This window comes from Thalassophryne amazonica, chromosome 13, assembly GCF_902500255.1.
Source record: "Thalassophryne amazonica chromosome 13, fThaAma1.1, whole genome shotgun sequence".
NCBI lineage: Eukaryota > Metazoa > Chordata > Actinopteri > Batrachoidiformes > Batrachoididae > Thalassophryne > Thalassophryne amazonica.
Genome location: NC_047115.1, coordinates 79,084,950 through 79,107,569, shown reverse-complemented (window position 1 = coordinate 79,107,569; position 22,620 = coordinate 79,084,950). Strand labels below are relative to the sequence as shown.

Below are 22,620 nucleotides of genomic sequence, written 5' to 3'. Positions count from 1 at the left end.
AATGTGTGATTTTTTAATGTTAAAAAAAATACCTCAGTAATTCTCCCTCTGCGGGAACTGATACTACTAATAATTCAAGGAATTTGAAAGAAATTCAGTCTTTCAACATCTGTGATCTTAATCTCTCAGACAGCACTTCACCAAGAACTGACATCCATTAATAGTTGATATAACCATATGGGCAAAGGATTACTTTGGGATCACTGTTGCACCTGTTCAATTTAACCCCTTAATGCCTATTGTCGCATATATGCTACAATATTGACTCAAATATGCAACATACCAAATTGACCAGTATGCCTGTTGTCGCAAATTTGCAACATACAATTATTATTATTAGAACATTATACCATAAAAGTCATTACCAAAATACCAAAATTACTATTTATTTTTTGTGCAAAAGTGAAATTAATAATCTCAACATTATTTCCCATCTACTTAAAGGCAAAAACACACACAAAACATTTTTTATATACAGCTATATAAATTCAGGCGTTAAGGGGTTAACATTTATAGGTGTCAGTAGTAAATTTATAACATTTACTACTAATATTATTGCTCCTTGGACAATACAGTTTTCAAGTCATTCAACAACATTTGGGTTAAAACAGTTGTGATTTCTTACCTCATTGAGAACTCAATTGTACATAGTCACTGAGCAAAGCCATTGTTTTTTTTTTTTTCGTGGGGGGTGTTAAATAAAGAAGAGAGAAGGCGTGATCTTGGAACTCGGCTCATTTGCTTTGAACATGCAAAAACCAAGTTGGGTCACACTTAAAAATTTTGTTATATGAGCAATCATGATGACATCACTACTTTGAGCTTTTGCTCATATCTTTGGTGATTGTCGGGCTCCAGAGATAAAACAAAAACAAAACAAAAAAATAATAATAATAATTCGCAATCATGCTCATTTCGAGCAAATATGAATAAATCTAGTTACCAAATCAGCAAAATATCTGTCAAATAACATTGACTAACAAAATGGGCATTTCTTCCCCTGTGCTGTTGCTGTGCAGCCAAGAGGAACAGTAAGCAAACAACAACAGCTAAATGTTATGTAAGCTGGGTTTGCACTGGGCACACCTTTTTTGTTTGTACCACTGTTATTCGTTATAAAATTAAGTGTTGATCCATATGTTTATGACTTGACTAGTTTGAACATTGGTCTGACTGAATAATTTTTGGAATAGCACAACTTAAATGAACACCCCACCACAGTTCTAGCAGAACTGTACAAAATGGGTACACAGCCAGATAATGGGTAGTCTGTCAGATTACCACCATATGTAGAATGGTGAAGAAGAAGTCACCCCAAAAGTTGTTTTCTTCCTCCTCCAAGGGAAGCAAGTGATTAAACAAAACTCAGAAACAGATGAGCCTTCTGCTCAACTTCAGGTCTGCTCTGAAGAAACAAATCATACAGTGAAATTACACACACCAGAGCTGCTTCACGTTTCAGTGTTCTTGGTTCAGTATTGGCCCATGTCATGGCATGCTTTACCTGCAGATGCCGTAAACATCTCAGGAAATTCTGCTTATTCATGTTTATCAGATTGCTTTTTTGTCCAAAGGAACAGAAGACACCATGTGACTGAACAGCAGGCCTGTGTGACTTTCACTTAGCCATTTTATAAGGGTTGAATATTAAAGCACGTTGCACCGAAATCATAATTTAGATTTAAGCTGTTAGTGACCATCCGATGATCCACTGGATTACTTTGTGCACTTCCGTGACCGTTTTCAAAGTATATGGCATTCACAACAAACAGCTACAGAGATGTCCGAAAACAAAGTGCTCGTGAGTACTTGTGTTTCCGACAGGTGATGTAGCAATTAGAAGCGCCCCAGTGTGCGCTTCAATGGAATGTAACTGCTAACGTTAAAACTGAGGCACAGATTAATTTCAAAGTTGACATAAGTGTGATGTCATGTTATGATAAGTCATTTTTAAGTGAAAACTGTTAGTTTGATGCTGTCACAGTAGCCCTGAGAAGGTTTAGTGCACTTGCAGCTGTGAGCCATAAACTCAGCCTGTAAATAACAGTCTTTGCTCGAGGCTCAAGGTGTCATCTCCTGTCTGTAAATCCGAGCCATCACTTTTGAATGAAACTTAGAAGTTTAGTTTTCAGACAGAGCATGTTGTTTCCCTGTGTCTGTCAGTCATTGCGATGTTTCTGCTCATTCTAAAATGTGCGTCACGCACTGAAAATGCTGAGAATTGCAAAGTGAGACGTTTTCCAGAAATGCACCTGCTAAGGCTCAGAGTGAGAGGGAATGAAATACATCAGCGATCACTAATTATTAGCACATGTGTGCGGAGAGAGACTTACAGTCATGAGTACTTTTATGTTGTCTTGCTAACTGGGACGTTACAAAATGTGTGACATGTCCTTTAAGCTCTCTTATGTCAGATTTACTGCAAGAGCAGAACATTTTCATCAAACACAGTATTGCGAGTGCATAAATCTACAAAATTGTGACTTTTGCCAATGAGCGGCATTAGATAGCCTACATTGTGATCAATAATGTGTGTGTTTAAAACTACCTGCTGGAGTTTAAATTGTTCCAGAACTTTTGAATATTTTTCACACCTGCAGATGTACAGTTATTACTTCAGAATGTGAATGTTAATAAAGAAGTAAACCCTGACAGGCTTCACCCTAGAATTTTGAAAGAAGCTGTTAAATGTATTCATTTAGTGTCTTCCACCATTTAATTGTGAATTTTAATATGTATTTGTTAAGATTATTTTGTTTTTAATGTTGTTGTGATGGGCAGCTTCCTTGGCCAGGTCTCTCTTGTACAAAATATATTTTTTTTTGTTTTAATCCAGTTGGACTTCCTGACTAAGTAAAGACAACATAAATGTGGAAACATGCTGTTGCGTGTCGCTGCATCTACAACACCATGAAACTACATTGGTCATGGATGGCAACCACCCAGGCTGACAACGGGTCCATTCCCACTTCTTAAAGTAATTACCTACATATTTTCTGCAGCCAAGTGAAATATGGGGCATCCCCTTTGCCTTCTCTCCAGCTACTGGGGTCTTTGTCGCAGATGCAGCTGCATGCTGCATGCTGCATCATGCCCAAAAAAAATATGGTACATGTCCAAAATGCTGTGGCTGACATTGCCTGAACATGCAAGTGATACTCCTCCTCTGAATCTTCTGAAGATACTGTTCATTTGGCAAAACGTCATTCCAATACAAAATTTGTAAAAATTACATGTCGTTGTCTTTAGGTCACTGGTTAGCATCAAAGTCTCAGAACCATACAGTTAGACTGGAACCAGGGCCTAATGTACAGAGACTTGGCATGGATATCCTACTGAATCATGGCATACATCTAAACCCAGAAACTGGCATAAGCACAAAAACATTCAGATGTATCAAAGTGTGCGTAGGCATGTATCCAAGCAAGTTCTGTTTGTACATCCCAATCAACGTGGACTTGAGTGCACTATACACACACCAAGCTCCTCCCTTTCTGCACCATATTTAAATATGCAAATCCACGTAATTAGGTCCTGGAGCTGGGATTCCCCCTCTGTCAGATCGGGTCAACCTGTCCACATCACTTCCAGTCATCTGTGACTGGAGTGACGTGGACATACGCAAGAATAGTTTATTTCATACTCCATTAAAACAGAATAACGGGAAGTATGTTAGTGCAAACGTGTGTGTGTGTGTGTTTGAGGCCGTAGCGGCAGTGAGCTCAAAGCAGTGCACACACAGAAGGTTAAAAGAAATGTGGTGCTCCACAGCTGAACAGAAAACATATTTGAATGTGCACATGTCCAAATGTGCCCATGCCCGTACACAAATAATCTAATTGCCCATGCCGCCATCCATTGTGCATTGTGCCATGTTCAACTCAGTGCAATTTAATACATTTATATTGTGCCAAATCATGACACATCTGCCCCAAGGTGCTTCACACAAGGTAAGATCTAACCTTACCAATCCCTAGAGCAAGCACACGGGCGACAGTGGTAAGGAAAAACTCCCTCTGATGATAATGAGGAAGAAACCTCAAGCAGACCAGACTCAGAGGGGTGACCACTGGTTAGATCACCCCGCTGAGTCTGATCTGCTTGAGGTTTGAACATGTGACTGTGAACACATATGATTTGAACACTGAAAAACAAATTCATCATATGATGGCACCTTCATAGCAATACGTGAACAGGCAATAGCACCAATAGGGCAGCGCAGTCTTGTTTGAAGGCGGGCGCTAAAGGGTTTAAAATATGACACAATAATCCTACATCCACGGACAGCCCTCTCAGAGGTTTTGGGTAAATTGCACAGTAAGCAAAGTGAAAATGCAAAGAAAAAGTGACGATACAGTGGAAAGCAGACGTGTTGCAGTTTGTTTATGACTCAGAGCTCAAACATGTCCAGGTGGTTGTGCAGGCGAGAGAACACAGCTACTCTGGCTAGCTGTGTAGGCTAAGATTTACTGATATGACCGCTCCCATTTGCCTAGTCTTCCCTTCTCACTGGGAACCGAAAAAAAAAAAACCTGCACTTTTCACAACTGCTTCTGTGATTTCAGCCAAAACCAAAACAGTCTACCATTATCCCATGTGAAGTTATGCTGTGTTAGTATTGCGCAACGGGAGGTTGTCCACAATAGTGGTCAAATTCTGCGATATCACACAGGGGTTCAAACGAGACTGGACTACCCTATTACGTTAAAGAAACTGGCTGTCACTGTAAAATGCAATTTAATGTTGGAATGTGATGTACATGGATAACATTTGGATGATTGCATTCCACACAGCTGGCATGGCTCGGCGTAAGGTTGACAGGCACACTCCTGACTGCTCGGCCAGCTCATGCTGGAATCCCCCTGTTTCCAGGAAGCCCAGTGTGGTCAACGCCTGTGTGGCACAGACAACACTGGCTCCTTTCCATATTGTCTGTTTCTGTGGCTTCCTTCACTCGTGCATTTGTTTTTTTGACAACTGCCTCTTGCTCTTGTTTTTCTTTCACAGTTAAATTAATAGAAAATCCTTTCTGCTTGCTTGTGTGGTGGCATGAGAATTCAGTAAGGCGTGTCTTCTATAATACATTCCAATTCTAGGGTAGAACTCTACTAGTGTATACGGCTCACATTATGCTAAAATGTCATATTACACCTGAGGTACTTCATGAATGTGTTATTAAATATGGATTGTTGAATAGAAATGTTTGTTATTGTTAACAATAATGTAACTAATGTATATATACTTGTAGTATGCATAATTTGAGTGTATTTCATTGCTCATAAAATAAAGAAAAATTGAAAAGAACTTTGGAAAATCCACTTTTTTTCATCACATATTATAACACGATTGGACCTCACTTTTTCAACCAGGTCATATTTTTTTCAAACCAACCTCAAATCAATTGCATTGTGTGTTAGTCAATAGAAAACCCATGAAATTAAAAATTAAAAGTAAATAAAAGGCCCTTCAGTCAATTTTAAGTACAAAAATTTTTATTAAAAATGACCCTTGCGGATGTTATGCCATCTGTCAAAACCAAGTGGGAGATATAGATGGTTAAAAGTCGCATAAACTATAGCTAACATTTACACTTAGATGGGCATTCTACTTTGAAATATGTATTCTCCGATTTACATTGTCAATTTGTATAAAAGATACGCGTATTAAGAAATTATAACAAGTTGAAAACAACCTGAGAATTGTCCGTCAAAAATAACATGCGCAAGGGTCCATACTCTTATTAATTTCACTGTTCCATAATGGAAAAGTGACATTTTTAAAGTTAATAGTTAATGACTTATCTTGAGCTTTGTGGTTTATGAAAGAAATATATGTGTACTACAATTTCAAACTAGTTTGCAATAAAAACATGTAACTTGAAAAATTGACCTTTGTGTTACACTTTCATAACAGTTTAGCATATTCTGAGCCATACTAAGGTATATCTAAATATCTAAAAAAGAACAGTAAAATAGAAGAGTAGAATAGAGTAGACCCGAATATGACCATCTTGAGTTTTTAGGATGTAACCAGTGGGAAATTATCCAAAATGTACTCTTGAGTACTTTTCTGTGCAAAAACAGTCTGCCTGTCTCATTGACTGATGAAGACAGCTGCAACTAATCCATCATCAATCTAGCTTCCACTAAGCAACCAGCAGGTGGTAGACATACCAATCAGATATTATACATGGGCAATACAAAGAGGCTGTTTTGATATGCTGTATGTGTTGCATCAGAGTTCACCAGACATAAAAGTGTTAGTCCTCATTATTTGGCTGTTTAACCCTCAAGCAACTGAGCTATTTTTGCAACTAAAATGACAGTGTGGCCATTTATCACCATTTTATATTTTAAAAGTTTTATTGGCTATATTTGTGTTTATCACAATTATACTGATTCCTTTAGCCAAGTCAGTGATCATGTAATGAATTATTGACAAGATATGATAAAATCAAAGCCCATGGACTCTCATATATTTTCTTACTGCATTTTACAGCGTACATACCTATGCTTTTCTAAAGTTTAGGAACAGGTGAGCTTTTCCAAAGCCTTACAATATAAGCAACAATTTCAGAATTCTCCGATAAACAGTTTTATCAGATTTCTTTTTTTTTTTTGCAAGAATGTAATAAAATGGATGAGTTCAATGGCTATTTGGAATCATCGTTGCTCAGGGAAGAGATGTTCCACATACCAACCAGTATGAGCAGCCTCAACTTTAAAAATGTCCACGGACTCCGACTGTGAGGCAGTCGGAGTCCGTGGACATTTTTAAGTCAAGACCGAAAACCTATTTTTATTCTCTTTCTTATGAATAGTTTTTTTTATCTGTTTTATTCTTTTACTTCTGTTTTTATTCATGCATTTGAGTTTTTTAGTCATTTTAAATTATTTATTTAAATTTAATGTTGAATTGTTTTATGTAAGGTGCCTAAATTATGGTACTGTGCAGTGAATGATCTGTCAGCACGACACAAGTTGCTGCCCTCCAAAGACATGACCCCTGGTGCTTTCCTGTCTCTATGGAGGATCCTTGGTTACAGCTGGAATATCTTTGTGTCAGATGAATCATTACATAGGGAGACAAAGAAGAGGAGTATCTGTTTTCATTGTGAGGGAATGTCAGCATAGACATTTTGGCAATGTGGCACATTTCTCTGGGGATGATACAAATGGTTGTCACCCAAGAGCGAATGGTGGATACAATAACATGCTACATCAGTGCATGTTCTCTGACCTGACACTGACATGCTGTTTGGGTTTGCTGTGCATGAATAATTAAGTAAATCCAATTATACAATTGAGCAGTTTGATGGCTAAGTGGTTTGCACTGTTGACTCACAGTGAGAAGGTCCCGGTCCTTCCTATTTGGAGCATGCAAGGTCTTCCTGTGTTTGCATGGGTTCCCTTCGGGTGTTCTGGTTTCCTTCACTCCTGTAGATATGCAGGTTAGGTGAATTAGACACTTTAAATTGAGGTGTGAATGTGCTTGTCTGTCTGTATGTAGCCCTGTGATGGATGGGCTCCCTGTTCAGGGTGTACTCTATCTCTCACTCAGTGGCCACTGGGATAGGCTCCAGCACCCCCATGAACTACACATAGCTGGTTCAGACAGTGAATTCAGTAATGAATTGCATGAGTTTGCTTGTGTTTGGCCATTCAAAATTCTGTTCTTCTGAACTCATTTTCACAAAATGTGGGATGTCTGGCAACACCATTTGTTACAATTGTGCATTTTGGATAGTGACTGATGTATGTACGTTAATGTGCCAATCTAATTTTGACATTAACTTTAGAATTAAATAAAGAAATAAATACCTACTAGTGCATTGCCTGAGGGGATCCATGGGCTCTAGATTGGGTAATGTTTGTAAAATAGGTAGCTAACATTTTTCAAGCGTGGCAATAAATTGTGCAAAGTTTCTAGAATGAGTTGGAATGGTGTGTGAGTCCAAAATGTTTTTAGAACCTTAGACGTCAGCACCTTTTAGGGAGAACTCAACCCTTTTATTTCCTGTTATTGATGTATTTTTAATGTTAATTTGCTGTCTTAATGTATTTATAAATTGCTTAGGTTCTTTTATCATTTAATTATTATTATTATTATTATTATTATTATTATTATTATTACTACTACTACTTTTATTTTGACATTTGATTTTTAAATGGACCATAATGGAAATGTGTTTTCAGTTTATTGTCATCATTGAATTTTTAACATATTTATAATTATATTATGTACTTACAGTGAACATACTAAATAAAATCACGTACACACTCATGCTTTTAATATGAAGATGATTCACCGCCCCCTGCTGGAATGGTGGGTGAGTCCGGAATATCCAGAATCAATGTATATTGTTCAATGTTATTAGCTAATATCTGTACTTTCTCCAAAAATATTAGTCCTATCAATGTTCTGTTTTGGTGGCGTTTATCTTTGACCCAAAATTCATAAGCATAGCAAAGAGCAAATGTCAGCTCACCCCAATGTGTCTGTGATCAAAGTTATAGACACATACGCTTGCCTACTACTGGTGGTTGGCTCTCACTGCGGTATTGTATCACTTCCTGTTCTGGAGCACAGCAGTGTTTTTCTGTATCTGTTAGCTGTTAATCTGCGCAGTTAGATTGATCTAGTTATCTAGATTACGATTTGTTTCCCAGTGTAATCTTTACGTGCCTAACTAAAGCACTCCCTCTGCTGAATCACCTCTAAATTATTACACATTATTCACTTTGTGTGTTTTAGGAATCCCGCTAGCTTAGCGTAGCTACTAGCTCTTAGGCGATTTAGCATGGCGCTTCTCCTGTCTCTCCCGCACTTTTCTGCTCTGGGTGTGAAATGTTTAGTTATTCCTCGGCCTCCTTTAGCAGTAACGGTACTTGTAATAAGTGTAGCTTATTCGTAGCTTTGGAGGCCAGGCTGGGCGAATTGGAGAACTCGGCTCCCGCACCGTGGAAAATTCTACAGCTAGCCAGGCCCCTGTAGTCGGTGCGGACCAAGGTGCTTAGCCGCCGTTAGTTTCCCTCTGGCAGATCCCAAGCAGCCGGGAAAGGCAGGCCGACTGGGTGACTGTGAGGAGGAAGCGTAGTTCTAAACAGAAGCCCCGTGTACACCGCCAACCCGTTCACATCTCTAACCGTTTTTCCCCCCCACTCGACGACAACACCCGCCGAGAATCAAAGTCTGGTTATGGCGACTCCTGTTTTGCGAAATGTGAAGGTTAGCGACACCAGCAACCATAGTCAATTGTCTTCCGGGGGCCAGAGCAGGCGACATTGAAGGAAATTTGAAACTGCTGGCTAAGGCTAAGCGGTAAATTTGGTAAGATTGTAATTCACGTCGGCAGTATGACCACCCGGTTACGCCAATCGAGGTCACTAAAATTAACATTAAATCGGTGTGTAACTTTGCAAAAAACAATGTCGGACTCTGTAGTTTTCTCTGGCCCCTCCCCTATCAGACCGGGAGTGAAATGTTTAGCCGCATGTTCTCCTTGAATTGCTGGCTGTCTGAGTGGTGTCCAAAAAATGAGGTGGGCTTCATAGATAATTGGCAAAGCTTCTGGGGAAAACCTGGTCTTGTTAGGAGAGATGGCATCCATCCCACTTGGATGGAGCAGCTCTCATTTCTAGAAATCTGGCCAATTTTCTTAAATCCTCCAAACCGTGACTATCCAGGGTTGGGACCAGGAAGGAGAGTTGTAGTCTTACACACCTCTCTGCAGCTTCTCTCCCCCTGCCATCCCCTCATTACCCCATCCCCGTAGAGACGGTGCCTGCTCCCAGACTACCCAATAACCAGCAAAAATCTATTTAAGCATAAAAATTCAAAAAGAAAAATAATATAGCACCTTCAACTGCACCACAGACTAAAACAGTTAAATGTGGTCTATTAAACATTAGGTCTCTCTCTTCTAAGTCCCTGTTGGTAAATGATATAATAATTGATCAACATATTGATTTATTCGCCTTACAGAAACCTGGTTACAGCAGGATGAATATGTTAGTTTAAATGAGTCAACACCCCCGAGTCACACTAACTGTCAGAATGCTCGTAGCATGGGCCGGGGCGGAGGATTAGCAGCAATCTTCCATTCCAGCTTATTAATTAATCAAAAACCCAGACAGAGCTTTAATCATTTGAAAGCTTGACTCTTAGTCTTGTCCATCCAAATTGGAAGTCCCCAAAAACCAGTTTTATTTGTTATTATCTATCGTCCACCTGGTCGTTACTGTGAGTTTCTCTGTGAATTTTCAGACCTTTTGTCTGACTTAGTGCTTAGCTCAGATAAGATAATTATAGTGGGCGATTTTAACATCCACACAGATGCTGAGAATGACAGCCTCAACACTGCATTTAATCTATTATTAAACTCTATTGGCTTTGCTCAAAAAGTAAATGAGTCCACCCACCACTTTAATCATATCTTATATCTTGTTCTGACTTATGGTATGGAAATAGAAGACTTAACAGTATTCCCTGAAACTCCCTTCTGTCTGATCATTTCTTAATAACATTTACATTTACTCTGATGGACTACCCAGCAGTGGGGAAATAGTTTCATTACACTAGAAGTCTTTCAGAAAGCACTGTAACTAGGTTAAGGATATGATTCCTTCTTTATGTTCTCTAATGCCATATACCAACACAGTGCAGAGTAGCTACCTAAACTCTGTAAGTGAGATAGAGTATCTCGTCAATAGTTTTACATCCTCATTGAAGACAACTTTGGATGCTGTAGCTCTTCTAAAAAAGAGAGCTTTAAATCAGAAGTGCCTGACTTCCGTGGTATAACTCACAAACTCGTAGCTTAAAGCAGATAACCCGTAAGTTGGAGAGGAAATGGCGTCTCACTAATTTAGAAGATCTTCACTTAGCCTGGAAAAAGAGTCTGTTGCTCTATAAAAAAGCTAGGACATCTTTCTACTCATCACTAATTGAAGAAAATAAGAACAACCCCAGGTTTCTTTTCAGCACTGTAGCCAGGCTGACAAAGAGTCAGAGCTCTATTGAGCTGAGTATTCCATTAACTTTAACTAGTAATGACTTCATGACTTTCTTTGCTAACAAAATTTTAACTATTAGAGAAAAAATTACTCATAACCATCCCAAATACGTATCGTTATCTTTGGCTGCTTTCAGTGATGCCGGTATTTGGTTAGACTCTTTCTCTCCGATTGTTCTGTCTGAGTTATTTTCATTAGTTACTTCATCCAAACCATCAACATGTTTATTAGACCCCATTCCTACCAGGCCCTACCATTTATTTAATGCTTCGATCTTAAATATGATCAATCTATCTTTGTTAGTTGGCTATGTACCACAGGCTTTTAAGGTGGCAGTAATTAAACCATTACTTAAAAAGCCATCACTTGACCCAGCTATCTTAGCTAATTATAGGCCAATCTCCAACCTTCCTTTTCTCTCAAAATTCTTGCAAGGGTAGTTGTAAAACAGCTAACTGATCATCTGCAGAGGAATGGTCTATTTGAAGAGTTTCAGTCAGGTTTTAGAATTCATCATAGTACAGAAACAGCATTAGTGAAGGTTACAAATGATCTTCTTATGGCCTCGGACAGTGGACTCATCTCTGTGCTTGTTCTGTTAGACCTCAGTGCTGCTTTTGATACTGTTGACCATAAAATTTTATTACAGAGATTAGAGCATGCCATAGGTATTAAAGGCACTGCGCTGCGGTGGTTTGAATCATATTTGTCTAATAGATTACAATTTGTTCATGTAAATGGGGAATCTTCTTCACAGACTAAAGTTAATTATGGAGTTCCACAAGGTTCTGTGCTAGGACCAATTTACATGACTTTATACATGCTTCCCTTAGGCAGTATTATTAGACGGTATTGCTTAAATTTTCATTGTTTACGCAGATGATACCCAGCTTTATCTATCCATGAAGCCAGAGGACACACACCAATTAGCTAAACTGCAGGATTGTCTTACAGACATAAAGACATGGATGACCTCTAATTTCTGCTTTTAAACTCAGATAAAACTGAAGTATTGTACTTGACCCCACAAATCTTAGAAATATGGTGTCTAACCAGATCCCTTACTCTGGATGGCATTACCCTGAGCTCTACTAATACTGTGAGAAATCTTGGAGTCATTTTTGATCAGGATATGTCATTCAAAGCGCATACTAAACAAATATGTAGGACTTGCTTTTTTGCATTTACGCAATATCTCTAAAATCAGAAAGGTCTTGTCTCAGAGTGATGCTGAAAAACTAATTCATGCATTTATTTCCTCTAGGCTGGACTATTGTAATTCATTATTATCAGGTTGTCCTAAAAGTTCCCTAAAAAGCCTTCAGTTAATTCAAAATGCTGCAGCTAGAGTACTGACGGGGACTAGAAGGAGAGAGCATATCTCACCCCATATTGGCCTCTCTTCATTGGCTTCCTGTTAATTCTAGAATAGAATTTAAAATTCTTCTTCTTACTTATAAGGTTTTGAATAATCAGGTCCCATCTTATCTTAGGGACCTCATAGTACCATATCACCCCAATAGAGCGCTTCGCTCTCAGACTGCAGGCTACTTGTAGTTCCTAGGGTTTGTAATGAGTAGAATGGGAGGCAGAGCCTTCAGCTTTCAGGCTCCTCTCCTGTGGAACCAGCTCCCAATTCAGATCAGGGAGACAGACACCCTCTCTACTTTTAAGATTAGGCTTAAAACTTTCCTTTTTGCTAAAGCTTATAGTTAGGGCTGGATCAGGTGACCCTGAACCATCCCTTAGTTATGCTGCTATAGACGTAGACTGCTGGGGGGTTCCCATGATGCACTGTTTCTTTCTTCTTTTTGCTCTGTATGCACACTCTGCATTTAATCATTAGTGATCGATCTCTGCTCCCCTCCACAGCATGTCTTTTTCCTGGTTCTCTCCCTCAGCCCCAACCAGTCCCAGCAGAAGACTTGCCCCTCCCTGAGCGTGGTTCTGCTGGAGTTTTTTCCTTCCACTGTAGCCAAGTGCTTGCTCACAGGGGGTCGTTTTGACACATTGGGGTTTTACATAATTATTGTATGGCCTTGCCTTACAATATAAAGCGCCTTGGGGCAACTGTTTGTTGTGATTTGGCGCTATATAAAAAAAATTGATTGATTGATTGATACGCATGCATACATGTACACAGACGATAAACCCGATTTAATATATTGTCATCGTGTTTTTGCACAGAAGAGCAAAACCAAGCCAGAACTTTTTTTTTTTTTTTTTTTTTTGTCTTTTCTGCATTCTGCCCCACGCAGGTGATCCATTGTACACTCCCACAAACAGAGACAGTGGTGGAAGATATCAAATGCACGACACTTCTCACTCATGGTAACGGCAATATAACACTTAACTAAACTGACTAAACCAATTGAACTGCAAAACACAATAAATCAATAACACAATACTGTTAAAAAAAAGCATGAAACCACAATGACATTTAAAATCTCAACACCCCAAACTCCCATGGTGCATTGCAGCATAACGTCCATTGTTTCACTGTTGTCAGCTAATATCCCAGATTTCTCATAAAATATTAGTCTTATCAACTTTGCATTTTCACAGCACTCATACTTGACCCAAAATATATAAGTATTCATATATGGCAACTGTCAGCTCTCTTCAGTTTCTCTATGATTGAATCCAAACACACGTAGGCATACGTACACAGAGTCTACTTGGCTATTGTATTATAGATTCCTCATAACTGTGCATTTGAGAATCTATAGAAATCAATCAATCAATTTCAATCAATTTTATTTATATAGCGCCAAATCACAGCAAACAGTTGCCCAAGGGCACTTTATATTGTAGGCAAGGCCATACAATAATTACGTAAAAACCCCAACGGTCAAAACGACCCCCTGTGAGCAAGCACTTGGCGACAGTGGGAAGGAAAAACTCCCTTTTAACAGGAAGAAACCTCCAGCAGAACCAGACTCAGGGAGGGGCAGTTCTCTGCTGGGACTGGTTGGGCTGAGGGAGAGAACCAGGAAAAAGACATGCTGTGGAGGGGAGCAGAGATCAATCACTAATGATTAAATGCAGAGTGGTGCATACAGAGCAAAAAGAGAAAGAAACACTCAGTGCATCATGGGAACCCCCCAGCAGTCTAAGTCTATAGCAGCATAACTAAGGGATGGTTCAGGGTCACCTGATACAGCCCTAACTATAAGCTTTAGCAAAAAGGAAAGTTTTAAGCCTAAGAGAGGGTGTCTGTCTCCCTGATCTGAATTGGGAGCTAGTTCCACAGGAGAGGAGCCTGAAAGCTGAAGGCTCTGCCTCCCATTCTACTCTTACAAACCCTAGGAACTACAAGTATGCCTGCAGTCTGAGAGCGAAGCGCTCTATTGGGGTGATATGGTACTATGAGGTCCCTAAGATAAAATGGGACCCGATTATTCAAAACCTTATAAGTAAGAAGAAGAATTTTAAATTCTGGCATGCTCTAATCTCTGTAATAAAATTTTATGGACAACAGTATCAAAAGCAGCACTGAGGTCTAACAGAACAAGCACAGAGATGAGTCCACTGTCTGAGGCCATAAGAAGATCATTTGTAACCTTCACTAATGCTGTTTCTGTACTATGATGAATTCTAAAACCTGACTGAACTCTTCAAATAGACCATTCCTCTGCAGATGATCAGTTAGCTGTTTTACAACTACCCATTCAAGAAGTTTTGAGAGAAAAGGAAGGTTGGAGATTGGCCTATAATTAGCTAAGATAGCTGGGTCAAGTGATGGCTTTTTAAGTAATTGTTTAATTACTGCCACCTTAAAAGCCTGTGGTATATAGCCAACTAATAAAGATAGATTGATCATATTTTAGATCGAAGCATTAAATAATGGTAGGGCTTCCTTGAGCAGCCTGGTAGGAATGGGGTCTAATAAACATGTTGATGGTTTGGATGAAGTAACTAATGAAAATAACTCAGAACCGAACAATCTGAGAGAAAGAGTCTACCGATTACCGGCATCACTGAAAGCAGCCAAAGATAACGATACGTCTTTGGGATGGTTATGAGTATTTTTCCTCTAATAGTTAAAATTTTATTAGCAAAGAAAGTCATGAAGTCATTACTAGTTAAAGTTAAAGGAATACTCGGCTCAATAGAGCTCTGACTCTTTGTCAGCCTGGCTACAGTGTTGAAAAGAAACTGGGGTTGTTCTTATTTTCTTCGAATAGTGATTAGTAGTAGATGTCCTAGCTTTATGGGGGGCTTTTTTAGTAGGCACAGACTCTTTTTTCCAGGCTAAGTGAAGATCTTGTAAATTAGTGAGACGCCATTTCCTCTCCAACTTACGGGTTTCTGCTTTAAGCTGCAAGTTTGTGAGTTATACCACGGAGTCCAGGCACTTCTGATTTAAAGCTCTCTTTTTCAGAGGAGCTACAGCATCCAAAGTTGTCTTCAATGAGGATGTAAACTATTGACGAGATACTCTATCTCACTTACAGAGTGTAGGTAGCTACTCTGCACTGTGTTGGTATATGGCATTAGAGAACATAAAGAAGGAATCATATCCTTAAACCTAGTTACAGTGCTTTCTGAAAGACTTCTAGTGTAATGAAACTTATTCCCCACTGCTGGGTAGTCCATCAGAGTAAATGTAAATGTTATTAAGAAATGTTCAGACAGAAGGGAGTTTTCAGGGAATACTGTTAAGTCTTCAATTTCCATACCATAAGTCAGAACAAGATCTAAGATATGATTAAAGTGGTGGGTGGACTCATTTACATTTTGAACAAAGCCAATTGAGTCTAATAATAGATTAAATGCAGTGTTGAGGCTGTCATTCTCAGCATCTGTGTGGATGTTAAAATCACCCACTATAATTATCTTATCTGAGCTAAGCACTAAGTCAGACAAAAGGTCTGAAAAATCACAGACAAACTCACAGTAACGACCAGGTGGACGATAGATAATAACAAATAAAACTGTTTTTTGGGACTTCCCAATTTGGATGGACAAGACCTAAGAGTCAAGCTTTCAAATGAATTATGCTAATGCCAATCCTCTGCCTCGGCCCGTGCTACGAGCATTCTGCCAGTTAGTGTGACTCGGGCGTGTTGACTCATTTAAACTAACATATTCATCCTGCTGTAACCAGGTTTCTGTAAGGCAGAATAAATCAATATGTTGATCAATTATTATATCATTTACTAACAGGGACTTAGAAGAGAGAGACCTATGTTTAATAGACCACATTTAACTGTTTTAGTCTGTGGTGCAGTTGAAGGTGCTATATTATTTTTTTCTTCTGGAATTTTTATGCTTAAATAGATTTTTGCTGGTTATTGGTGGTCTGGGAGCAGGCACCGTCTCTACAGGGATGGGGTAATGAGGGGATGGCAGGGGGAGAGAAGCTGCAGCGAGGTGTGTAAGACTACAACTCTGTTTCCTGGTCCCAAACCTGGATAGTCACGGTTTGGAGGATTTAATAAAATTGGCCAGATTTCTAGAAATGAGAGCTGCTACATCCAAAGTGGGATGGATGCCGTCTCTCCTAACAAGACCAGGTTTTCCCCAGAAGCTTTGCCAATTATCTATGAAGCAACCTCATTTTTTGGACACCACTCAGACGCCCAGCAATTCAAGGAGAAAATGCGGCTAAACATGTCACTCCCGAGTCCGATTGGGGAGGGGCCCGGAGAAACTACAGATCCGACTTGTTTTGCAAAGTTACACACCGATTCAATGTTAATTTTAGGACCTCCGATTGGCGTAACCGGGTGTCATTACTGCCGACGTGAATTACAATCTTACCAAATTTACGCTTAGCCTTAGCCAGCAGTTTCAATTTCCTTCAATTTTGCCTGCTCTGGCCCTCGGAAGACAACTGACTATGGTTGCTGGTGTCGCTAACTTCACATTTCTCAAAACAGTGTCGCCAATAACCAGAGTTTGATGCCTCGGCAGGTGTGTTGCAAGAGTGGGGAAAAACGGTTAGAAATGTGAACGGGTTGGCGGTGTACACGGGGCTTCTGTTTAGAACTACGCTTCCTCCTCACAGTCACCCAGTCGGCCTGCTTTCCCGGCTGCTTGGGATCTGCCAGAGGGAAACTAACGGCGGCTAAGCTACCTTGTCCGCACCGACTACAGGGGCCTGGCTAGCTGTAGAATTTTCCACGGTGCGGAGCCGAGTCTCCAATTCCCCCAGCCTGGCCTCCAAAGCTACGAATAAGCTACACTTATTACAAGTACCATTACTGCTAAAGGAGGCCGAAGGAATAACTAAAACATTTCACACCCAGAGCAGAAAAGTGCGGGAGAGACAGGAGAAGCCGCCATGCTAAACCAGGCTAAGAGCTAGTAGCTGCGCTAAGCTAGCGGATTCCTAAAAAACACACAAAGTGAATAATGTGTAAATAATTTAGAGGTGATTCAGCAGAGGGAGTGCTTTAGTTAAGGCACGTGAAGATTACACTGTGAACAAATCGTTATCTAGGTAACTACATCAATCTAACTTCGCAGATTAAACAGCTAACAGATACAGCAAAACACCGCTGTGCTCCGGAACAGGAAGTGATACAATACCGCAGTGAGAGCCAACCACCAGTAGAGGCAAGCAAGAGCCGAGAAATGGTGTCATGATGAAATTAAAAGCTGTCCATATAATGTGGTTGATAAAAATGAAGTGAAATGCATATGCGTCACAGTCAGTGAGTGGAGGTGTTGAGTACACTGTGGGCTGTAGGCTGTCCATGCTGCCAGCACTGACACAAAAAGCTGTGATCTCCTTCAGTGTCTCCTCTTTCTGTGTAGGTGTAGTACGAGCTGCATGCGAGCCTCTGCACCTCCTCCTCAGCTGTAGCTCCATTCATGCGCATTGCTGTGCTTTCTGCATCTACTTGGACACGTCTGACTGCTGGGCTGCCATAAGTACCCTAATGTACCCAGGGAGCTCATCACATCTGTGATACCCACAGCCAGACTGGCTTTTCAGCTTCAGGTTATTAAAGCTGGTGCAATGGAGACATCAGGGAGTAATGCAGTAGCCGAGGAAGAGATGAATACCTTGAACTGGAACATCTGCCTCCGCTGCTTGAAGATGAGTGAGGACAGCACTGGAAAATTTGCCATTAGCCTCACTGCAATTTGTGTCTTGCATTAAAAAAAGAGCTTTTATATGACTATAATAGCAAGAAGTACGAGGGTAGGCTGAAAAGTTCTAAGATCACTATAATGCAGTTAATGCATTAACTCTTCATGGGGAGCCTTAGAACTTTTCAGCCTACCCTCGTATGTATGCATGGAGCCTACTGATGAAAATAGCATTTTACACACAAGCCAGTTTTCACACAAAGAAAGCCTTAAGCCTGTCTCCCATTACTGATTTTCGATACAGCATTGTTTATGATTTGGGAGGTGGGGGTGGCAGATGGACACACAATGATGGCTTGAAATTGGGTGCAATTTGTGGTAGGAGGTTGTAGTATGCTGCAAAAATGAAAGTTTTAAACATGTTTAAAAAATGTGTAATGATGCAGCCCAGTCTCATGTTTTTTTTTTGTTTGTTTGTTTGTTTTGTTTTTTTTCATGCTCCTGTCACAAAATGAGTCAAATTTTCGTGACGGGTATTTTTTAACACACTATTACTAACCCTACTCCTTCCCCCAACCCTAACCTGAACCATAACCTAACCCTAACCATAACCGCCCCGACCACCCTGCTTCACTTTTAATTTCGTGCACCCATCACAGAATGAATTACAATGAATTTGTGCTGCCGTGATGAAAATGTGGCCCTTTTCATGACAATATCATGAACCAATAGATTAATGTAAATTTCGTGCTGCTGAATCACGACATGGCGTGGGACCGGGTTGGATAATGGGATGAATTGTGATCAAAAAAGTGAATAATTGGATTTAAGTGCAAATCAGGGGTAATCTTGTGTAAGAGCAGGTAAAAGTGGACAAGCTGGTGGAATATGCAGTAATCAGGACCTACCCTTCTCTGAGCAGAAGCATCCTCTTCTGCAACTTCAACAGAAGACATTTTTGAGATTTAAGAGGGAAATTTTTGCTTTTTGGAAAAGTATCTGTAATCAGATATAAAATACAAGACAATTGTAAGGATTACAACTACACGTATAGTAGTGTTCAGAATAATAGCAGTGCTATGTGACTAAAAAGATTAATCCAGGTTTTGAGTATATTTCTTATTGTTACATGGGAAACAAGGTACCAGTAGATTCAGTAGAGTCTCACAAATCCAACAAGACCAAACATTCATGATATGCACACTCTTAAGGCTATGAAATTTGTCTATTAGTTAAAAAAAAAGTAGAAAAGGGGGTGTTCACAATAATAGTAGTGTTGCATTCAGTCAGTGAGTTTGTCAATTTTGTGGAACAAAGAGGTGTGAATCAGGTGTCCCCTATTTAAGGATGAAGCCAGCACCTGTTGAAACATGCTTTTCTCTTTGAAAGCCTGAGGAAAATGGGGCGTTCAAGACATTGTTCAGAAGAACAGCGTAGTTTGATTAAATAGTTGATTGGAGAGGGGAAAACTTATAAAAAATTATAGGCTGTTCATCTACAATGATCTCCAATGCTTTAAAATGGACAAAACAAAACAGAGACTCGTGAAAGAAAATGGAAAACAACCATCAAAAAGGATAGAAGAATAAGGATGATCAAAGACAGTTTGGAGTTACCTGTAAGTGCTAAGACAGTTAGAAGATGCCTGTGTGAAGCTAATTTATTTGCACGAATCCCCCACAAAGTCCCTCTGTTAATTAAAAGACATGTGTAGAAGAGGTTACAATTTGCCAAAGAACATATCAACTGGTCTAAAGACAAATGGAGGAATATTTTGTGGACTGATGAGAGTAAAATTGTTCTTTTTGGGTCCAAGGGCCACAGACAGTTTGTGAGATGACCCCAAAACTCTGAATTCAAGCCACAGTTCACAGTAAAGACAGTGAAGCATGGTGGTGCAAGCATCATGATATGGGCATGTTTCTCCTACTATGGTGTTGGGCCTATGTATCGCATACCAGGTATCATGGATCAGTTTGGATATGTCAAGAGGTCATGTTGCCTTATGCTGAAGAGGACATGCCCTTGAAATGGGTGTTTCAACAAGACAATTACCCCAAGCACACTAGTAAACGAGCAAAATCTTGATTCCAAACCAACAAAATTAATGTTTTGGAGTGGCCTGCCCAATCCCGGGACCTAAATCCAATTGAGAACTTGTGGGGTGACATCAAAAAAGCTGTTTCTGAAGCAAAACCAAGAAATGTGAATGAATTGCTTGCTGAATCAGTGCTGCTTTTGATACTGTTGACCATAAAATTTTATTACAGAGATTAGAGCATGACATAGGTATTAAAGGCACTGCGCTGCAGTGGTTTGAATCATATTTATCTAATAGATTACAATTTGTTCATGTAAATGGGGAATCTTCTTCACAGACTAAGGTTAATTATGGAGTTCCACAAGGTTCTGTGCTAGGACCAATTTTGTTCACTTTATACATGTTTCCCTTAGGCAGTATTATTAGACGGCATTGCTTAAATTTTCATTGTTACGCAGATGATACCCAGCTTTATCTATCCATGAAGCCAGAGGACACACACAAATTAGCTAAACTGCAGGACTGTCTTACAGACATAAAGACATGGATGACCTCTAATTTCCTGCTTTTAAACTCAGATAAAACTGAAGTTATTGTACTTGGCCCCACAAATCTTAGAAACATGGTGTCTAACCAGATCCTTACTCTGGATGGCATTACCCTGACCTCTAGTAATACTGTGAGAAATCTTGGAGTCATTTTTGATGAGGATATGTCCTTCAATGCGCATATTAAACAAATATGTAGGACTGCTTTTTTGCATTTGCGCAATATCTCTAAAACTAGAAAGGTCTTGTCTCAGAGTGATGCTGAAAAACTAATTCATGCATTTATTTCCTCTAGGCTGGACTATTGTAATTCATAATTATCAGGTTGTCCTAAAAGTTCCCTGAAAAGCCTTCAGTTAATTCAAAATGCTGCAGCTAGAGGGCTGGCAGGGACTAGAAGGAGAGAGCATATCTCACCCATATTGGCCCCTCTTCATTGGCTTCCTGTTAATTCTAGAATAGAATTTAAAATTATTCTTCTTACTTATAAGGTTTTGAATAATCAGGTCCCAGCTTATCTTAGGGACCTCATAGTACCATATCACCCCAATAGAGCGCTTCGCTCTCAGACTGCAGGCTTACTTGTAGTTTCTAGGGTTTGTAAGAGTAGAATGGGAGGCAGAGCCTTCAGCTTTCAGGCTCCTCTCCTCTGGAACCAGCTCCCAATTCAGATCAGGGAGACAGACACCCTCTGTACTTTTAAGATTAGGCTTAAAACTTTCTTTTTTGCTAAAGCTTATAGTTAGGGCTGGATCAGGTGACCCTGAGCCATCCCTTAGTTATGCTGCTATAGACGTAGACTGCTGGGGGGTTCCCATGATGCACTGAGTGTTTCTTTCTCTTTTTGTTCTGTATGCACCACTCTGCATTTAATCATTAGTGATTGATCTCTGCTCCCCTCCACAGCATGTCTTTTTCCTGGTTCTCTCCCTCAGCCCCAACCAGTCCCAGCAGAAGACTGCCCCTCCCTGAACTTGGTTCTGCTGGAGGTTTCTTCCTGTTAAAAGGGAGTTTTTCCTTCCCACTGTTGCCAAGTGCTTGCTCACAGGGGGTCGTTTTGACCGTTGGGGTTTTTACGTAATTATTGTATGGGTTTTGCCTTACAATATAAAGCGCCTTGGGGCAACTGTTTGTTGTGATTTGGCGCTATATAAATAAAATTGTTTTGATTTGATTTTGAATTGTGGGATGTTGTTAAAGAATCTTGGAGTGGAATAACAGCTGAAAGGTGCCACAAGTTGGTTGACTCCATGCCTCGCAGATGTGAAGAAGTCATGAAAAACTGTGGTTATACAACTAAATACTAGTTTAGTGATTCACATGATTGCTAAAAAAGCAGTTTGAACATAATAGTTTTGAGTTTGTAGCGTCAACAGCAGATGCTACTATTATTGTGAACACCCCCTTTTCTACTTTTTTTATTAATAGCCCAATTTCATAGCCTTAAGAGTGTGCATATCATGAATACTTGGTCTTATTGGATTTGCGAGAATCTACTGAATCTACTGGTAGCTTGTTTCCCATGTAACAATACGAAATATACTCAAAACCGGATTAATCTTTTTAGTCACATAGCACTACTATTATTCTGAACACTACTGTAAATTTTGGCCAATTAAAAAAAAAAAAAAAAATCAAAGCCTAATTCTCTCAGTTTTGAAATGGGATGGAAATGGGGATGAAAAATCAATAATATGACACAGATTTGGAGGTAACTTAGAAGGGGTGATATTGTGTAAAGTTGGTGTTGTTTTTAATCTACATTTTACAGAAAAATATGTATCTCTTGTTAAATAACCTCATCATTGTTCCTTTTGGTTAGTGTTATACATGTCACTGGAGTGCATGTCTGTGCTCTTGGGGTTCTGTGACAAGCCCATTCAGGGGAACTATTCATTGAGTCTATTCTCACAATGAATACGGACATAAACAAATTTACATATTTTTGACAAGTACTTTGTACATATCCAAC

General features: G+C 39.6%; 1 protein-coding gene across 1 annotated transcript in view; it reads left to right on the top strand.

Moving 5' to 3' along the window:
• Positions 1–18,008: 18,008 nt before the first annotated feature.
• The window catches only part of LOC117522986 (kinase non-catalytic C-lobe domain-containing protein 1), a gene marked incomplete at its 5' end in the record, with an annotated part of 118,104 nt that continues 113,492 nt past the window's right edge, over positions 18,009–22,620 (top strand). Inside the window, one exon of the mRNA XM_034184404.1 lies at positions 18,009–18,069. Within this exon, the coding sequence (XP_034040295.1) occupies positions 18,009–18,069 (61 nt within the window). The remainder of the gene's footprint in view (positions 18,070–22,620) is intronic.